Here is a 21,195-nt window from a genome sequence, read left to right as displayed (position 1 = left end):
TCAGTGAGCCTGTACTTGGTAAGGTTGTGTCTCTGCTGACTGTCCCTGACAGTGGACAGATCGTTAGCCAGTTTGTGTTCTCTTTTTAGGGCCCGATAACATTCTCATTTTATGTGGTCATTTGGTTTCTACGTCCCAATGTTCCACATATGAGTTGTTGCATTGTGTGATGATGTGGTTTACTCTAATCTGTGGTTGGTTAGCAGTGCTGGTCTGAAACTCATCTATTTCAGTGGTTACGGGGTCAGTTAGTTTCACAACCAGCTGGCTGAGGGGACTCTTTCTTAGCTCTTGGATCTGGAATGCTTTAAACTGCAGTGTGTGGTGGGGACTTGATTTAAGGTGCATCCAGAATGTAAGTGATCTGTTTTGGTGATATTTATTATCAACGGGAAACGGCCTGATTCTGCCCTGCATGCACGTGTTGGTGTTTTCCTTTGTACGTTTAGCAATTTTTGACAGAATTCTGCATGCAGGGCTTCTATTGGCTGTTTGTCCCATCTAGTGTAGTCTTGCTGACTGAGTGGACCCCATACTTCACTTCCATATACTGCAATGGGCAGGAGGACACTGTCAAAGATTTTGGACACGATTTTAATTGGGATGTCTATTTTATAGAATTTTCTTTTTATTGCATAGAAAGCTCTTTGGGCTTTCTCTTTAAGTGCATTCACTGCCAGACCAAAGCTTCCCAAGGCACTGACCCTCAGTCCCAGGTCATCATAATTTAACGTGTGCTCTAGGGCGGTGTTACCTAGAGTAAATAGGTGTCTACTTTCCTGACATCTGGGCTTCTTCTGGAAGTTCATAATGTATGTCTTTTTTAAGTTTACTGCCAGGGCCCAGTTCTGACAGTATTTCTCTAGCAGATCCAGATACTACTGTAGACCCTGTTCTGTGGGTGACAGCAGCACCAGGTCATCTGCATAGAGCAAGAATTTAACTTCTGTGCTGTTTAGGGTGCGATTAGGAGCTGCAGATTGTTACAGTAACACCGCTAACTCATTGATGTAGATATTGAACAGAGTTGAACTCAAACTTCAGCCCTGGCTCACCCCTCACCCTTGAGTGAAGTATTCTGTTCTTTTGTTGCCAAGTTTTACGCCACACTTATTTTCCAAATACATAGATTTGACTATGTCAAACACTTTACCCCCTATGCCACTTTGGATGATTTTATAGTATAAGCCAGGGGTGTCAAATCCAAACTTACTGAGGGCCATTATAGAACTATAGAATTATAGTTCAAAATGGTCACTCACTGGCTTTCGACGTTGGCAAGTGATGGTACTGCTGATGTTCAAGCAATATATATTTTGCACTGAGTAATTTTTAACATTTTGGCTCATTTTGTCAATGTTGCATGAATTATGAGGGTTTTTTTGTGATTACATTTGTTATTCTATCTAGCTCGATTTTGGTCTCAAAATGCACCAAATTGATGCATTTAAATTGTCAATATTGAAAATTTTTATTCCAGAGGAGCATGCCCCCGGACCCCCCTAGGGAATTCCAGGCCCATCCATAATTGGACTGGCCCACCCAAAACTGAAATCCTGGAGCCGTGCCTGGTGTGAGCAAGATACATTTTATTTTTCAGCGTGCATGGCTCAACAGTTGCAATCAAGAGCAAGGAGAAAGTGCTGAAGCATTTATTACTGCAGTCCATAGCCTAGCTGAACACTGCATTTGGTGAGCTCAGAGAAGAGCTAATCAGAGACAGGATTGTTGTTGGCCTAAGAGACGCAAAGCTGTCTGAGTCTTTACAGTTAAATCCTGATCTCACACCAGTCAAAACCGTAGCTAGAGTGTGTCACAGTGAGTAAATAAAGAAGCAGCAGCCTATACTGTGCGGCAGCTTAAATTTGAGATGCTCAGAGAATTTAGATGTAATAAGTGCAAGGCGCCAGCCCCAAAGAGGCACAAAAGGACAAAAGCACAACTCACAATACAGCTCTGAAGGCAAGTCAGAAAATGAAAACAGACCCACAGGTTGTGGAAGATGTGGAAATTCAACAAGGCACCAGTGGAAGGATTATCCTGCCAAGGATGCAGAATGTTGCAAATGCAAACAAAAAGGACATTTTGCTTGGAAATCTTGATCAGCAGGCGGCGTTCATGACATCACAGAGGATTCTGCAGACTATGGATCAGATCTAGCCTTTCTTGGAGAAGTGATAATTGACATTGACAGTGTTGAACATGAGTGGACAGAAACTCTAGAGTTGAAGTCAGCAGAGTTCAAATTAGACACTGGAGCTGGAGTTAAAGTTATCCCTAGCCACCACTACTCCACAGACAACCATGGGATGCTGCCGCCATCCAGGTTACCCCTGTATGGTCCTGGCAGGCAGCTCCTGGATGTCAGAGGAAAACTGGAGGTTGGGAAAAAATCAACTGAACAAGACATCTATGTGGTGAGCAAACTGAGGAAACCGCTGTTGGGGCTTCCAGCCATTGAGGCCTGGACTCTTGTAAAGCGAGTGCACACAGTTCAAGTAGGAGAAGACATCAAAAATGTGTAACCCATGGTGTTCAAAGGGTTGGGAAAACTGGAGGAGCCATACCAGATTGAACTGGAACCAGGGGCCACACCATGCGCTCCGTATGCCCCACGTCGCGTCCCTCTCCCGCTGCAGGATAAAGTCAGGGCAGAACTGGATCGTATGGAGGCGATCGCTAATTACCTAGGCAAGTTCCTGCCCAACCTCTCATCATACACACAACCTCTGACAGTTCTCCAGTCTGAGAAGACAGAATGGTGCTGGGGAGCACCACAACGAGAGGCTTTCCAGAAGCTGAAGTCAGAATTGAGCTCACCCAGAGTCCTCGCTGTATACTCACCCTATGCAGAGACGCATGATCTATCTATCTATCTATCTATCTATCTATCTATCTATCTATCTATCTATCTATCTATCTATCTATCTATCTATCTATCTATCTATCTATCTATCTATCTATCTATCTATCTATCTATCTATCTATCTATCTATCTATCTGTCTGTCTGTCTGTCTGTCTGTCTGTCTGTCTGTCTGTCTGTCTGTCTGTCGTTTGAAGGTCAGTCCAGACTTTCAAGTTGAAGACAGGATTGGTATTCCAGCAAGACAGTGATCTGAAGCATACTTCGAAATCAACCATGAACTACCTTCAGAAAACACAGTCCCCCAACTTGAATAATATTGAAAATCTGTGGAGAGATCTCAAACATAATAATAATAATAATAATAATAATTATTATTATTATTATCATTATAATTACATTTATATAGCGCTTTATCTAAATCAAATGAAATGAAATCAATTTTATTTGTATAGGCCAATATCACAAATTTGCCTCAGTGAGCTGAACAGCAACACAACATTCTGTCCTTAGACCTGCTCATCGGATAAGGAACAACTCCCTAAAAAAAAAAAAAAACCTTTAACGGAGAAAAAATAGGAAGAAACCTCAGGGAAAGCACCAGAGGGATCTCTCTCCCAAGACGGACAACGTGCAATGGATGCTGTGTTTACGCAATTTACACAATACAACGTTGAAAGAGGATAACACAGTTATAATGAACTTATAAAATTTATGAAGAATATGATGTGCAGGATGCCAAGCAGTGTCCAGACGCCATCGGAACAGTCCAGGACCCAAGCCACGCGACCAGCATCATCATGTAATAATAATAATAATAATAATAATATATATATATATATATATATATATATATATATATATATATATATATATATATATATATATATATATATATATATATATATATATGGATTTATAAAAAGAAAATGTAGGCACCCAAAGTGTTTCACATTGAAGGGGGTAACTCACCTCAACCACCACCAATGTGTAGCACCTGGGTGGTGCATGGCAGCCATTTTGCACCAGAACGCTCACCACACATCAGCTTGAGGTGGAGAGGGAGGAGTCATTGAGCCAGTTACATGGAGGGTGATGAGGTGGCCAGATGGAGAGAGCCAGGTCGGGAATGTTGCCAGGACACTGGGGACCCCCTACTCTTTGTGATAAGTGCCACGGGATCTTTAATGACCACAGTGAGTCAGGACCTCGGTTTAACGTCTCATGTGAAGGACGGCATCTACAGCGCAGTGTCCCCATCACTGCACTGGGGCATTGGGATTTGATATTTGTTGTTTTTATTAGGACCAGAGGGAATACTGCCCCCTACTGGCCCACCAACACCACTTCCAGCAGCAACTCAAGTTTTCCCAAGCGAAAGCGCCTCCAAGTCTTTATCGGCCCTCGACCGGACCAATGGTTGAGCGAGGTTCCCTCAACTGGACCAATGGTTGAGCGAGATGCCCTCAACTGGATCAATGGTTGAGCGAGGAGCACACCCGTCCCCAACGACCAATCAGCGTGCCTCGTCACGGGCCGATCGACTGACAGCGTGCTAGCCTACTGTCAACTGTCGACTCAACTGATGTCCATCTCCCTGCCATTTTTCGGGACTCCAGGTAAATTTAATAGCAATCTTTTTCATACTTAACATAAGTTCTTGTTATGGATTAAGCGGTTTTCGTTTTACTAAGACATTATTAGGACATCGGACAACAGCGTCAACAGTCTAATGTTACTCGAGATGCGCGACTTGGCTAAATGTTGGGAGGCTACCGTTGTTAGCCTCGCCAGAAAACATGAAAGCACACACTTTCATTAGCTTTATTCAGTCCAACAACAGTCCAGCTTACAATATTATTGTCTTATCTAACTTGATGTGTACCACTGAAGTTACCGGCAGCTCAATTCAGGCTGTAGGCCTATGTTTCTCAGCCCCTCAGCCGATACAAAACAGCCTCTGAGGAACGAGTGGATTGTAGGCTAACGTTACCCTCTATTCTATATTGTCTCTCAATAATTATCTTGAAGTTTCATTTCAACTGTATTTGAGAAAGGGTTTCTTTACGGTAACTGCTGCAGAAATATTGTGTGTGTGCAGTGTCACGTAAATTAAATTGCCCTTTCTAATATTTTTGTATCAACACAGTGTTGTGTGATACCGGTCAATCTATAGAATCTATTTGAGTTTTAACAATTAAAGGGTAAGCCATTTGAGAGTAGCCTACAAAATAAAATGAGTTTAACTCATAGGACTAGGATACACATGGTTTTGGATAGCAAAATAGGCTATTAGAATACTAATGGGCTTTTAGACAAATTACTTATATTTCTTCATGTTTCACTCCACCAGGTGAACAACAAGATGGACAGAGTAAATCAGTGCAGCGTGAGTGACAAGGTCTTCACTTAGAAGTCCAAACTTACACGCCACATGAAAATCCATGCACCGAAGGAGAACCAGTGTGCAGTATCAGCAGCCTCGCCACGTCGCTGGGAAAAGGCGTTGTGAGAAGAGAAGGTAAGATGTTTACATCTTTACAGCGATTAAATGATGTGAGTAGGCTGTTTGCTCGATTAAAAATAAAATGTTAAGCGATTACACAGATAATTATACTTAAAGATCACTTAGGCCCCACTAGATAAACGGTCTATTGAAAAGAACAAAGCTAGATTGTCCAATTTTCTGCAGAGTTACCATTCTGTTTGTGTTTTTGTTATGGTTTCACTCAAACCACAACAGATACGTAAACAGAAAGGAACCTCTGCAGAATATCAGACAATCTAATTAATTAAGTTGTGTTTTGAATAGACCGTATATCTAGTGGGGTCTGAGTGATCATGTAAGTGTGATTTTCTATGTCATCACTATATATCTAATTTTTAATGCTCCAAACAGCCAAGTACACCTTTAAATGATGTGAGTAGTTTTTTAAGTGGTAATGAAAGTAAATGCACATTAATCTTATCGTATGCTTTATATTTGCAGGTTGGATTTTGAAGAGCCGGAGCCTGTGAGCTGACCCATTCATCAAGAGTCTGCCACTGCTGAGCCTGCGAACCCACCCATTCAGCCAAAGCCTGCCACAGCCAGCGGAGCTACACCGACCCCTTCAGCCAAAGCCTGCCACGGCCACCTTCATTCGAGCTGCAGTGTCGGGGGCATCTGTGCTCCTGGTGGTTCCTGCACAGCCTCAGGCTCCAAACATCAGTTTTCATGGGCCATCATGCAGTCAGAGTTTCACAGTGGTAGCACCGCCCCCCGCACCAACAACCAAACCAGTCATGCCCAACAAGTCGAGGAGGCCATGCAGTGCTTGCCAAGTACCTCAGTGTGGTGGGCAGCGGAAGTGGTACACACCCTCCAAGGAGAAAGCTGCTGGCTGGGAGTAGCCAGAAGATATTCACCTATTGCCCAGTAACTAGAAAATCAACTACTACTGGTTTTGAAGGTGTTGTGTACACGAGCTGTGAGCACTTTAAACGTGTTGTAAATGAGGAACTGGAAAAGAGGAAATAATTGGGCTCACTCTTCTGCTATGGAAGGTGAGGAACGGCCACGGCCAGGGCAGGTGCGGAGCTAAGAGCAAAATCCAAAGTGAAAAGATGAAGCTGTCAATGAAGAGCTGGTCTCGAAACATGTCACGTTAGCAGAAATAAATGCTTTAATTATTTTGAAGAGTCTGCAGTGTCGCGAGCTTCATCTTTTCACTGTGGATTTCACTCCTATGCTATGCCTTAATACCTCGATATTGGGTCTCTCTAACTCATTTGTGGCTCAGTTTTTTCTTTTACATTTTATTTGCAAAGTTCTGTTATTGCACTGTTATTTTAAAGTTATTGCACTGCAAGGTAAGTCCTAGGTAATGTTTAAAAGAGGTGCATAATGTTGTGAAAAGGCTAATTATATTAATCATAGTATAGGTAGTTTAAACAAAGGACAAACATGGGACATTTTTATGTTGAGAAGTGTGGGATTGTCTGTCATTAGGCAAAGCGCTCGAGTCAATTTAGTGATGAGGTCAACATGCCAACAGTAACACAGAGAGAAATATTTAAATTTGTATTTTAAAATATAGATTCTTATGTTATTTTAATAATATTTGAAGTTGTTAATTTGTTTGCAAAATTGTATTCTGCTTTAACATGTGTGATTTCTTATGGGTCTCTGTGAAATGGAGATTTTTTAAAATGAAATAACAATTTAAGGAGAAGAAAAATGCCCACTGTCTGTTTTTTTTTTCATTTTAATTCTGCTGTTTAAACTATTAAAATTTGGTGAGTTGATAAATAATAATTAAATAATAATTTTGTCAATGACAGATTTGTCAATGTCTGTGTGTTTACTAAATGCAAGTTTAGTATTGTTGCAATAAGATGACCCCATAATGACTGGAAGTGACCATGACAGGAAGTGTCTTCTGCTTTGGTGCCATGCCTCTTATCCAAGGAGATGCTGTCAAAACTATCCAGCAAGCCTCTGGGAATCAGTCCAGTTAGTCAATAAAAATCTGAAATCTGAGCATGCTTACTTGAATGCGACCTGAAATGAATGGAATGAAGACTCGTGTGAGAAGGCTGGGTCATCTGGAAACATCAGATTAACCTGAGATTGCCACTCAAAACAATCCAATTGACTGTCTTCTAGCAAGTTGTTAGTAAAATGTGCTTATTTGGCATATAATTTAGCATATCATATGATGCAAATATAATAATGGCAATGATACATTTGTCTGTGTTTCTTATTGTGGGGTGTTTACAAAGATGTGTTGAAATGAAATTTACATTGCAATCTTTGTAAATGTAAATGTTAATGTCCTGTTAATGGACCTTTCCCTTTTGCTATGCCATAGAATAACCTTTTCTTCTACGGCATCATTTAGGTAGCCATTTTCTATTTGGAATGTTGAGGTCTCCCTTTTGCCATGTCACAAGCAAAAAATACAGACGAAGCTTGTGAGACATAGCAACAATAACTATGTTGCTATGTCTCACAAGCTAAGTCTGGAATGGTGTAATGATGAGGCAGCATGTAATAATGAACAGAGAATAGATGATGAACTGTTAATACGCCACAGTAAGCAAGATTAATTGTTTCCACCTTTAGTCCCCATTTACTTTCATTAAATAGAAACCTAGATGCCGAGTGTCAAGCAGGGAGGCAATGGGTATCATTTTTAGAGTATTTGGTATGACCCGGTCGGGGAATTGAACCAGCAATCTTCCGTTTACAGCGCGAGCACTCTAGCGCACTGATCTAGCCTAGAGCTGTCATGCCTTTCCCTGCCAGGAGATGGCACAAATTCCCCATATGAAGGCATGATGTCCCAGGATTTGCTCAACCTAGGATCCCAGGGATATGGACTTGGGGGGGTCGTGACCCGGGAACGGGAGGTCTTCCATCCAAGTACTAGCCAAGCCCACACCTGCTTAGCTTCTGTCAAGAATGTTTGTGAGCTAGAGGTCTTCTACCAGGAAGAACGGGGGAAAATTCCTAAAGTGAGAACTGAAAGACTCTTAGTTGGCTACAAGAAGTGTTTGCAAGCTGTTACAGGACGAGTTACAAAGCATTAACTGACAGAACTCCTGAACTTTTGCACAGGGCCTTTCTCCTTTCTCATAATTTTGAAACTGGAAAAAAACAAAAAAAATCAAAGTTGCTTAAAAATGTGAAGAAATGCGTTATGATTAATGTTGTACCATTTAGAGTTCAGGTAAGCTTCTGTTCACTTACATATTAATTGTAAAAGGCATTTTGACCAAGGGTGCCCACGTCACTGCACCCCACTGCAACTTAACCTTCCAACAATCTCTGTTAACTCCAGGCCTTACTGACCCTTCCAACAATCTCTGTTAACTCCAGGCCTTACTGACCCTTCCACCAGTCTCTGTTAACTCCAGGCCTTACTGACCCATCCAACAGTCTCTGATAACTCCAGGCCTTACTGACCCTTCCAACAATCTCTGTTAACTCCAGGCCTTACTGACCCTTCCAACAGTCTCTGTTAACTCCAGGCCTTACTGACCCTTCCAACAATCTCTGTTAACTCCAGGCCTTACTGACCCTTCCAACAGTCTCTGTTAACTCCAGGCCTTACTGACCCTTCCAACAATCTCTGTTACCTTCAGGCCTTACTGATCCTTCCAACAGTCTCTGTTTATTCCAGGCCTTACTGACCCTTCCAACAATCTCTGTTAACTTCAGGCCTTACTGACCCTTCCAACAGTCTCTGTTAACTCCAGGCCTTACTGACCCTTCCAACAATCTCAGTTAACTCCAGGCCTTACTGACCCTTCCAACAGTCTCTGTTAACTCCAGGCCTTACTGATCCTTCCAACAGTATCTGTTAACTCCAGGCCTTACTGACCCTTCCAACAATCTCTGTTAACTCCAGGCCTTACTGACCCTTCCAACAGTCTCTGTGAACTCCAGGCCTTACTGACCCTTCCAACAATCTCTGTTAACTCCAGGCCTTACTGACCCTTCCAACAATCTCTGTTAACTTCAGGCCTTACTGACCCTTCCAACAGTCTCTGTTAACTCCAGGCCTTACTGACCCTTCCAACAATCTCAGTTAACTCCAGGCCTTACTGACCCTTCCAACAGTCTCTGTTAACTCCAGGCCTTACTGATCCTTCCAACAGTATCTGTTAACTCCAGGCCTTACTGACCCTTCCAACAATCTCTGTTAACTCCAGGCCTTACTGACCCTTCCAACAGTCTCTGTGAACTCCAGGCCTTACTGACCCTTCCAACAATCTCTGTTAACTCCAGGCCTTACTGACCCTTCCAACAATCTCAGTTAACTCCAGGCCTTACTGACCCTTCCAACAGTCTCTGTTAACTCCAGGCCTTACTGATCCTTCCAACAGTATCTGTTAACTCCAGGCCTTACTGACCCTTCCAACAATCTCTGTTAACTCCAGGCCTTACTGACCCTTCCAACAGTCTCTGTGAACTCCAGGCCTTACTGACCCTTCCAACAATCTCTGTTAACTCCAGGCCTTACTGACCCTTCCAACAATCTCTGTTAACTTCAGGCCTTACTGACCCTTCCAACAGTCTCTGTTAACTCCAGGCCTTACTGACCCTTCCAACAATCTCAGTTAACTCCAGGCCTTACTGACCCTTCCAACAGTCTCTGTTAACTCCAGGCCTTACTGATCCTTCCAACAGTATCTGTTAACTCCAGGCCTTACTGACCCTTCCAACAATCTCTGTTAACTCCAGGCCTTACTGACCCTTCCAACAGTCTCTGTGAACTCCAGGCCTTACTGACCCTTCCAACAATCTCTGTTAACTCCAGGCCTTACTGACCCTTCCAACAATCTCTGTTAACCCCAGGCCTTACTGGCCCTTCCAACAGTCTCTGTGAACTCCAGGCCTTACTGACCCTTCCAACAGTCTCTGTTAACTCCAGGCCTTACTGACCCTTCAAACAATCTCTGTTAACTCCAGGCCTTACTGACCCTTCCAACAATCTCTGTTAACTCCAGGCCTTACTATGGTTTCCTTCTCCGGGCAAGATCGACATGAGCGGGCTTCACTAGTTTAAACGACTCTGTGATGAAAATCCTAACTTTACATTTAATCTTGACTAAAAATCATGTTTATTCATCTTGTACAATACTCGGACAGGTTTCATTCTCTGCTTGTTCAGTCAACAGCACGCGCTGTGTGATAAGCACTAACATGTGTCACCGCGGGCTCTTCTACTATGCTCTGTGACACATTGATAACCCCAAACATAACAACCACGGAGGTGCACGCTGACTGTACATATTCCATGTAAAGGTACTCACAAGCCAGCCTTGACGGTAGTGACTCTCACACAGGCCCTGCTGTCAGGGTCCCAGCCACAGAAGGGGTCCCGAGCTAGCACACACTGGTCACAGCTCCAGTAGAAAGAGCAGTTGGCTGTTGGGACCCTCACCACACCCTCTGATGTGCCAACAAATGCCATGCCCTGTAGGGTAGACACCCAGAAGAACAATGTGTTAGAAGAGGTTTTCACAATCAATATCGCAAATAGCATGAAAGGCATATCATCACATGCCATATTTATGTTTTTCTCCATTTCTCACTCTGAAAAAGTCTTCTGCCTCAGAACAACAGCTCATTGGAAAAATGCCTGTTTATCAGATGAACTGTCCTGTTTGAAACACATAACCAGGGTTGGAATTATAATATTGTTGAGCTTTGCAATAAAGTGTCTACTTGCATAGCCAAATCTGCACCAGTCCAGTAATTATACATGTAATATTAGTGAACCGCTTCTCCTGCTCTCAGGGTCGCGGGATTGCTGGAGCCTATCCCAGCAGCCATTGGGCGGCAGGTGGGGAGACACCCTGGACAGACCGCCAAGCATAATCACAGGGTGGACACACACACACACACACACACACACACACACACACACACACACGGGGAGAACATGCAAACTCCACACAGGATGACCCAGAACGACCTCAAGGTCGCACTAACCACTGCGCCACCGTGCCGCAAATGTTCCTCTAAACAATGTCCCTCTTTCTCTTTTCATGTACAGGTGCTTCTGTGACTGCCAGACCATGACACGAGAGGTTTTTAATGGACTGCTATTAACCGTGCCATATCTGTTATTCCAACACTATGACTGCTCTACGTCGTTGCTGTATTTTACGTGCAGGACACAGACAGGACGTGAAAGCATCGCTCGGTGATTTCCACAGCTTGGGAAGAGAAAGGTCCGTCGCACTCTGCATTACAGAACCTGTTTACCATTTTCTAGCTAAGAGGTTCATGCACGGTATTGTGTAAAACCTGGTCAGAATTTACCATCAAAATAGTAATGGTCAGGAGTGTAAAATGTACAAATATGAAAGGATTAAAATTCATATTCGTACATTTTCTGGGTTTATGGGGAAAAGATTAGCAGCACTTCATGTTCCTCTGGTGAGGAAATTAAAAAACAAAATCTCTGAACCGAATTTAACCAAATGAACCACACAAGGGGGTCCGCGGTGGTGTAGCGGTCTAAGCATCGGCTTTGTGTCGATGCAGTTGCCCACAGGGGTTCGCGCCTCGGTCTCGTCAGATCCATCTGACTATGGCCGGACTCGATGAAGCAGCAATAATTGGCAACGCTGTCTTGGGGAGGGGGGCGGAGTCGGCTTGTGTTCGTCACATGAATGCGTCTGTGTGTGTGTGTGGGAAAAGCAGTGGATCGAATCAATTTCATTTGTATATCACAAATTACAAATTTGCCTCAGTGGGCTTAACAGCAACACAACATCCTGTCCTTAGACCCTCTCATCGGATAAGGAACAACTCCCTAAAAAAACCCGGTAACACTTTAGTATGGGGAACATAAAAAAAACTTAATTACTAGTGAATTAGTAATGATCAAGATGTCACTTTAGTATGGGGAACATATTCTAAGTAACAAAAACTTAATTTACAGTAATTTAACACTATTAACACTTGTAGTTTTGTGTTTTGTTATGTAAGAACAGACCATATTCATTAAGTGTTAGTAAGGGAGAATAACTCTTCTTGTGGTACTACCACCTTATAAAGTCCATACTAAGCAAAGCATATTGAGATGGTACTACTAATAAGCAATAATTCTGAGGTTATAGAGGGAAAACTCATAGTTAATGGCTTACTGGTTGTATAATAAGGCCATGCAGAATAAGGCATTAATGAGTATGTAATAATGACCAATTAAGAGCCAATATGTTGCTAATTTGCATGCTAATAAGCACCTAATTAATGGTGACTACGTTCCCCATACTAAAGTGTTACCGAAAACCCTTTAACAGGGAGAAACAACATGAAGAAACCTCAGGGAGAGCAACAGAGGAGGGATGTCTCTACCAAGATGGACAGCGTGCAATGGATGTTGTGTTCACGCAATTTATATGATACAACATTGAAAGAGGAGAACAGAATTATAATGGACATAAAATGTATGAAGAACATGATGCACAGGATGCCAAGCAGTGTCCACATGCCAACGGAGCAGTCCAGGACCCAAGCCACGCGACCAGCATCATCATGTAAAAAAAAATAAACTTATGTGAGGAGAGGAAGGGTAGGTAGCATCCAAATGGTGACCACCATCACCACGGAGACCTGGGAGGAGAACCGACTGCACATGCATGCAAGAGAGACTCACATGACACCATTCAAACACAGAGAAAGAGAAAGGAGAAGACATCATTCCGAGAGAGAGAAAAGACATGTTAGAGAAGAGAACAGTTTGCAATAGTTATTAGCCATAATCAATTAAGTCATCAATTAGTCATAATCTATACACTATAATCTATAGTCAATAATCTCGTCGGCAGAACAGTGGGTGGTAAATTCATTGAGACAGAAAACCAACCCACCATCCAGTACAGGTTGTGAAGCACTCAACTTAAAGGCAACTAATTGTAAGCTAAGGCAAAAAGATGAGTTTTAAGTTTGGATTTAAAGACTCAACAGACTCTGGTTGTCTGACAGCAGCAGGCAGGTTATTCCACAACAGTGGAGCCCGATAGGAAAAGGCCCTGCTGCCACCAGCTGACTTCTTTTTAACTTTGGGTACACACAGGAGCCCTGTATTTTGAGAATGAAGTGCTCGAGATGTCATGTAAGGTTTAAGGAGATCAGACAGCTAGGATGGGGCAAGTCCATTTAGGGTTTTATAAGTCAGCAGAAGCACCTTGTATTCTGATCTAACATGGATAGGAAGCCAATGAAGGGAGGCAAGAATTGGTGTAATATGGTCAAATTTCCTAGTTTTAGTTAGGATTCTAGCAGCAGCATTCTGGCCCATCTGAAGACTTTTAGTACTAGAATGTGGCAGACCTGAGAACAGAACATTACAGTAATCAAGTCTGGATGAAACAAATGCATGTATTAGAGTCTCTGCATCAACCATGGACAGGAAAGACCGAATTTTAGCTCTGTTATGTAAGTGAAAAAAGGCAGTCTTGGTGGTTTCTTTAATGTGCTTATCAAAGGAAAGGCTGGGATCAAACGTAACACCAAGATTTTTGGCTGCCACACGTTGTGAAACCACAGAGTTGTCGATTGTTATCGTTACTTGATCAAGTTGGTGTCCGTGTCTAGCAGGGCCAATGACTAGCTTCTCGGTTTTATCTGAATTTAAAAGCAGAAAGTTAAGTGACATCCAGTTTTTCACAGTAGCCAAGCAGGCCTCTAAGTTAGTGATTTGAGTATGATCATCAGCCCTTATAGGCACATACAACTGAGTATCATCAGCATAGCAATGGAAATGTATTCCATAACTGCGTATAATTTGGCCAAGAGGTGTAATGTAAAGAGAGAAAAGTAGAGGGCCAAGAACTGAGCCCTGAGGCACACCATATTTAATGTCAGAAAGTTTTGATATAATATTATTATAGCAGACACAATGTGTTCTTCCAGATAAGTAGGACTTAAGCCAAGAGAGAGCTAAGCCAGAGACACCAACATTACAATTTAATCTATGTAAAAGTATACAGTGATCAATGGTGTCAAAGGCTGCACTGAGGTCCAGTAGTAGAAGCACAGAAGTGGATTCAGAGTTGATAGCCAGTAAAAGATCATTTACCACTCTGGTCAGAGCAGTTTCAGTGGAGTGACAGGGCCTGAAAGCCGACTGAAAAGGTTCATATAGATGGTTTTCGTTTATATGGGTCAAACGTTGTTGATACACAACTCTCTCTAGTACTTTAGAGAAGAATGGAAGTTTAGTGACTGGTCGATAGTTATTAAGAGACCCTGGATCAAGGTGCGGTTTTTTAAGTAGAGGTTTAACCACAGCTGTCTTGAAACTGCTGGGAACAATGCCAGTAGTAAGAGATAAATTAATGATGTCTAGCATTGTAGGTCCAAGAAAAGGCCAGAGGTCTGTAAAAAGTTTTGCTGGTAAAGGATCAAGTAGGCAAGCAGTTGGTTTAGAAGCTGACACGAACTTAGTCAAAGTATCAAGAGAGATAGTCTCAAAAGCTGTAATAACTGGAACTGTCAGTGACTCATTGTGTAGATATGAATTTAGTATGACAGGATCTGCACGAGTAGATGGAGTTGAAGAACTAATTTTGTTTAAAATCTCATCAACCTTATTGCAGAAAAAATCTAGAAATTCATGGGCTGTGAATGGTGAGCAGCTAATAGACAACTGCTTTTTAGTAAGTTTAGATACAGTGTCAAAGAGAAATCTGGGGTTATGTTTATTAATATTTATTAAGTGAGAGAGATACGATGTTTTTGCAGCAGATAAAGCACGCTTGTATTTCAATAAACACTTCCAATTTTGATTTTTGCCATTTACGTTCCAGTCTCCTGCAGGTCCGCTTAAGAGCACATGTCTCATCGTTATACCAGAGTGTAGGCCTCTTTAGTCGCCTAGCTCTGGTAGTGAGAGGTGCAACTGAATCGAGGAGACTAGAGAGGGCCACATTTAAGTCACTAGTGAAATTTTCAAGAGTCATTTACCACAGTGAAAGGAGCCAAGACTTCAGGCAGCTGCTGGCCAAATGCAGCTACAGTGGAGGGACCAATATGGCGAGTGGCAATTACATCTGTGCTAATATTAACTGGACAGGCCAATAAAGCTTCAAATTTGATGAGAAAATGATCAGACACAGCAGATGTGGTTGGTAAGACATTCAGATCAGAAACAGCTATTCCTTTAGATAAAACCAAATCAAGGGTGTTACCACTGCAATGAGTCGACTCTTGAACAAACTGAGTTCAGCCTGGAGTCGCCTTGTCACGGAAGTGGCGAGGAGTCTCCTTCGAGACTGCCGGCCGGAGAGATGCAGTTGGCGAACGCATGCAGTACGGGGGTGGGTGTTTGAACAAAAATAAGGATCGATTGGCCACTAAATTGGGAAGAAAAAAGGGGGAAAATCAGAAATAAATAACAAAAAATTAACCACACAAAAGTTTTTAACATTTCCTAACTTAAAGCTGCAACCCGTAACATTTCTCTATTAATAAATTGCTACTTTATCCATCTGGACAATGGCGTCAGATGGAGTCAGAATACATAACATTAACTGTTATCTTCACCATGGTTGAGACACTCCCCAGGTTTGGTATGGTGCTGTTTTCATGTTTTGGTTGGTTCATGCTTGGAAAGAACTCCAGCAGGAAAAAAAAAAATCTTTAAAAAGTCATGCCGATGTGGCGATTAGCTTAGCTTTGGTCCAGTGATTGTATTTTAAAATGGTGGGGACTATTTGCTGATGAGCTGAAGGCACACCAGCTACAAGGACTGTTACTTTTTGTTTGTAGTCTAAATGAATTTAGTTGGAACAGGTCAATTTCTCTCAAGCTCAGAAGAACCTTGAGCTCAGAAGAACCTCGAGCTCAGTAGAACCTCGAGCTCAAAAGAACCTCAAGCTCAGAACCTCTAGTGCAGAAGAACCTCGAGCTCAGAAGAACCCCGAGCTCAGTAGAACCTCGAGCTCAGAAGAATGCAAAAAAAAAAAACAAACAAAAAAAAACAAACAAACAAACCCTGAGACAATTTCTGAAATTTTGATCAGAAATTGTTCAGTTGTGCATACCAACTGTTTGATCAGCTCTCTGTGTGGCTGGTCTCAGATGATCCCACGTGTGCAGAAACCAGATGTAGTGGCCCTGGGCTGATGTGGTTATGTCTACAGTTGTGAGGCCAGTTGGCCATACTGTCAAAAGCTTAGAAACGACTCTGGAGATGGTTTATGGTAGAAAAATTGACATTTAATATTCTGACAACAGCTCTGGTAGACATTCCTGCAATCAGCATGCCAACTGCACAATCTCTCAACATTTGTGACATGTCTGGCATGATGGTGTGGAGAAAAAAATGCATACTTTAGTGTCCTTTAATTTTCCCCATCATGTGTGATGATCATGCTGTTTAATCAGCATGTTGATGTCACACCTGTCAGATAGGTGGATGATGTTGGCAACGGATGGAATATAAAATAAAAATAAATATATTGTGGAGGATGAAAGAAAGGAGACGAAACAACTTCTCCTTTTGACCACGCAGCCGTGGGGTCGTTTATTTCCTCCAACTGAAACTAAGTCAGTAGTTCATTCTGCTAAACCTCAGCCTCGTGCCTACCCACAATACCCCTTGCTAACCCCCGCCCACTGTCTTAAAGGGACCGTCTGGTCAGCATGGTGAATACGTAACATGCAAGTAGGTCACTACACACGCCCCCCCCCCCCCCCCCAGAATTCACCATGACAAAAAGAAAAAAAAATAATGTGGCGGGGGACAAATAATGCGGCCAAAACGGCTCCTCTTGACGGGTGTTGGGGTAGGGGGGCGTCCATGCCGAGGGGGCTGGGCCAGTTGAACCGGCCTGTCCAAGTCCAGGTGAGCCAGCTTGAGGCAGTCCACCAAAACCCACTCCTGCTTACCACCGATATCCACAACAAAGTTCTTAGCCCCCCCCCCCACCAGGACATGGAAGAGGCCATCGTAGGGGGGCCGCAGCGGGGTATGGTGGGCGTCATGCCGGATGAAGATGTACCCGACCGACTGCAGGTCCTTGGGGATGTAAGACTGAGGGAGGCCGTGCCGCGAAGTTGGGACTGGAGTGAAAACGCCGGCAGCGTCCTGGAACACAGCCCGTTGGCGGGTAGCAGACCAGGGTGCTGCGCCATCTGGGAGAAATTCCGCCGGGGCCACAGTGGCTGGCCGTAAACCAGCTCGGCTGAAGAGGACTGGAGGTCTTCCTTAGGGGCAGTCTGCAGGCCAAGCATGACCCATGGGAGCCGGTCGACCCAGCTACTGTCTGTGAGGCTCGCCCGAAGAGCGGCCTTCATAGAACAATGAAACCGCTCACATAAACCGCTGCCCTGCGTGGTGCGGTGCAGCTTCACACCTTTCAGCGACTGCAGTCCAGAGCTCGGATGTGAACTGCGGGCCCTGGTCAGAAATGAGGTCAGATGGCATGCCAAACTGGGCTACCCAGGACCCGATGAACGCCTGGGCCACCTCAGCAGATGTGGTGGTTGACAACGGAATAGCCTCTGGCCACCTAGTGGTCCTGTCCACCATGGTAAGGAGATGAGTGAAACCACAGGAGGAGGGAGGGGTCCTACTAGGTCCACATTGACATGGTCGAAACGCCTCCCAGGCACTGGGAACAGCGCGTCCTCAAATGCCTGGTTTCTCTCTTCCGACCAGTCCACTGGCCCCTTGGGGTCCTTACCCTTCAGAGCCTCATACAGGGGGCGTGAGATGAGCCGCCTTGGGAATGAACCGGTTGTAAAAATTCACCATGCCCAGGAACTCCTGCATGGACTTCACCGTGTTCAGGCATGGGAACCTGGCGACGGCATCCACCTTGTCGGGGAGGGGGGATGCTCCATCCTTTGTAACCCGGTTCCCGACGAAATCAATGGCCGGCAGGCCCAACTGGCACTTTGCTGGGTTGATGATGAGCCCATGCTGGCTGAGCTGTTCGAACAGCTGCCGGAGGTGGAGCAGGTGCTCCACTGCGGACGTACTGGCCACGAGAATGTTGTCCAGGTAAACAAACAGGAACGGCATATCTCGCAGCACAGAGTCCATGAGCCACTGAAAGGTCTTTGCAGTCCCCTTGAACCCAAACGGCATCCTCAGGAACTCAAACAGGCTGAACGGCGTGATTAGTGTCGTCTTCGGCACATCCTGCGGGCGGACCAGCACCTGGTGGTATCCGCGCACAAGGTCCACCTTGGAGAAGATGACCGCCCCCGCCAAGTGCATGGAGAAGTCCTGGATGTGCGGGACGGGGTAGCGGTCTGGCGTCGTGGCGATGTTGAGGCGGCGGTAATCAGCACATGGGCGCCAGCCGCCGTTAGCCTTCGTGACCATATGCAGGGGGGAGGCCTATGGACTGTCGGAACGGCGCACGATGCCGAGGCGCTCCATGTTGGCAAACTCCTCCTTGGCAATGGGGAGCTTGGCTGGGTCGCGGAGCCGTGCACGGGCGTAGACTGGGGGGCCCTTGGTGGTGATGTAGAGTTCTACTCCATGCTTGGTGACTGCTGGTGAGAAGATGAGAAATTGTGAGGTCCGGAAACTCAGCGAGTAGACGCTGAAATTCATCCCCGGTGGCAATCATGATGGACAAGCCAATGGGACCCGCCTCCCCCAGCGTACATGGGTATGAGCAGAAGGACACGGCGTCAATCAAGCGGCGGTTTTCAACGTCTACCAACAGCCCATAAGCGCGCAGGAAATCCGTACCCAGGAGGGCAATGAACACCTTCGCCATTACAAAGTCCGAGCCGAACCGCCGACCTCCAAAAACCACCTTCACATACCTCGTGCCATAGGTGCGTACGGGGGTGCCATTAGCAGCATCCATAGGGGGGCCGAATCCGCCGGCCATCGCGTCCACTGGTGTCGCAGGCAGGATGCTCCGCTGCGCGTCCGAATCAACTAGCAACCGCCGGCCGGAGATGGTGTCCTGAATAAACAGCAGCCTGCCTTCCTGGCCAACGCTCAGGGCTGCTACTGAGCGCCGGCCCTGGCTTTTCCCGCCTTGCTGAAAGTGCATGGTGCACGGCATTGCTTGGCTTTGGTTCCAAACCCAGCATGGTAGAAGCACAGTCCCCCTGAGTCCTGCTGCCGACGAGAAACCGCTGCCGCGGCGACGCCCGAAGCCTCAACCGGTGGTGGTGGAAGAGCGTGGGCAGGCAGCAGAGCGGCCGCACACTGCTGTCGGCTGGCGAGAAAAATCCTGTCAGCCTCCGCGGCAACTCCCGAAAGTTACAGGTGCTGGACAACTTGGAGCTGGCCAAGGCAGCACGGACGTGCGAGGGGAGCTGATGGAGGAACAGCTGGCCGAAAAGGAAGGCGGGGTCGCACGTACCCGGCATATTCAGCATCTTGTCCATTAGCTCCGATGGCTTGCCGTCTCCCAAGCCTTGCAGCGAAAACCACCAGTCCGCCCGCTCCACCTCTGCTAGCTCAAAAGCCTGCAGCAAGGATCTCTTAATCTTACCGTACTTATCCACGGGCGACGGGGCTTGCAGCAGGCCCAATATCCGTGACGCCGTAGATGTTCCGAGTGCTACCACGACGTAGTGGTACTGGGTCTCATCCACGGTGATGTTCCTAATCGCGAACTGGGCTTAGATGTGAGCGAACCATGCTGCCGCAGCCGTCTCCCAGAAGTCGGGCAGTTTGAGCGAAACGCCACTGCCGCTGCACTGGTAGCTTCGTTCTCCATGGCTCACGTCGGGGTCACCAATGTGGAGGATGTAGGAACGGAGACGAGACCACTTCTCCTTTTGACCACACCACACAGCCGTGGGGTCGTTTATTTCCTCCAACCCAAACTAAGTCAACAATTAATTCTGCTACCAACCTCAGGCTCGTGTCTACCCACAATACCCCTTGCTAACCCCCGCCCACTGTCTTAAAGGGACCGTCTCTGGCCCGCATGGTGAATATGTAACATGCAAGTAGGTCACTACAATACACAAATTTGTGTGCAAAAACGTATAGAATTACACTCGTAGAGTGAATAGAACACATTGTTCAGGATCATTTGCTTCAACTGATGAAAAATTGAGGCAAAACCAGTGTACATCAGTTATTGTAATAACTACACAATTGTATGCTGTTTTATCGCCTTATTTCATAAATTCATTAAATAATAAACTCATTATCAAGTTCAGAATTATGTTGCAAATACTTTATACTTTTTTTGATCCCAGCCTTTCCTTTGACAAGTACATTAAAGAAATCACCAAGACTGCCCTTTTCCAGTTACATAACATAGCTAAAATTCGGTCTTTACTCTCCATGGCTGACGCAGAGATTCTAATACATGCATTTGTTTCATCCAGACTTGATTACTGTAATGTTCTGTTCTCAGGTCTGCCACATTCTAGTACTAAAAGTCTTCAGATGGTTCAGAATGCTGCTGCTAGAATCCTAACTAAAACTAGGAAATTTGACCGTATTACACCAATTCTTGCCTCCCTTCATTGGCTTCCTGTCCATGTTAGATCAGAATACAAGGTGCTTCTGCTGACTTATAAAATCCTAAATGGGCTTGCTCCATCCTACCTGTCTGATCTCCTTAAACCTTACATGACATCTCGATCACTTCGTTCTCAAAATACAGGGCTCCTGTGTGTACCCAAAGTTAAAAAGAAGTCAGCTGGTGGCAGCAGGGCCTTTTCCTATCGGGCTCCATTGTTGTGGAATAACCTGCCTGCTGCTATCAGACAACCAGAGTCTGTTGAGTCTTTAAATCCAAACTTAAAACTCGTCTTTTTGCCTTAGTTTACAATTAGTTGCCTTTAAGTTGAGTGCTTCACAACCTGTACTGGATGGTGGGTTGGTTT

At 44.8% G+C, this 21,195-nt stretch overlaps 1 protein-coding gene across 1 annotated transcript in view; it reads right to left on the bottom strand.

Moving 5' to 3' along the window:
• Positions 1-21,195, bottom strand: part of sema4ab (sema domain, immunoglobulin domain (Ig), transmembrane domain (TM) and short cytoplasmic domain, (semaphorin) 4Ab) — a 375,735-nt gene that overhangs the window by 97,578 nt on the left and 256,962 nt on the right. Inside the window, exon 12 of the mRNA XM_056298286.1 lies at positions 10,668-10,831. Within this exon, the coding sequence (XP_056154261.1) occupies positions 10,668-10,831 (164 nt within the window). The remainder of the gene's footprint in view (positions 1-10,667; positions 10,832-21,195) is intronic.

This window comes from Lampris incognitus, chromosome 18 (genome assembly GCF_029633865.1).
Source record: "Lampris incognitus isolate fLamInc1 chromosome 18, fLamInc1.hap2, whole genome shotgun sequence".
Classification (NCBI taxonomy): Eukaryota; Metazoa; Chordata; class Actinopteri; order Lampriformes; family Lampridae; genus Lampris; species Lampris incognitus.
The sequence above is the reverse complement of the archived record's forward strand: the minus strand, read 5'-3'. Positions and strand labels throughout refer to the sequence as shown.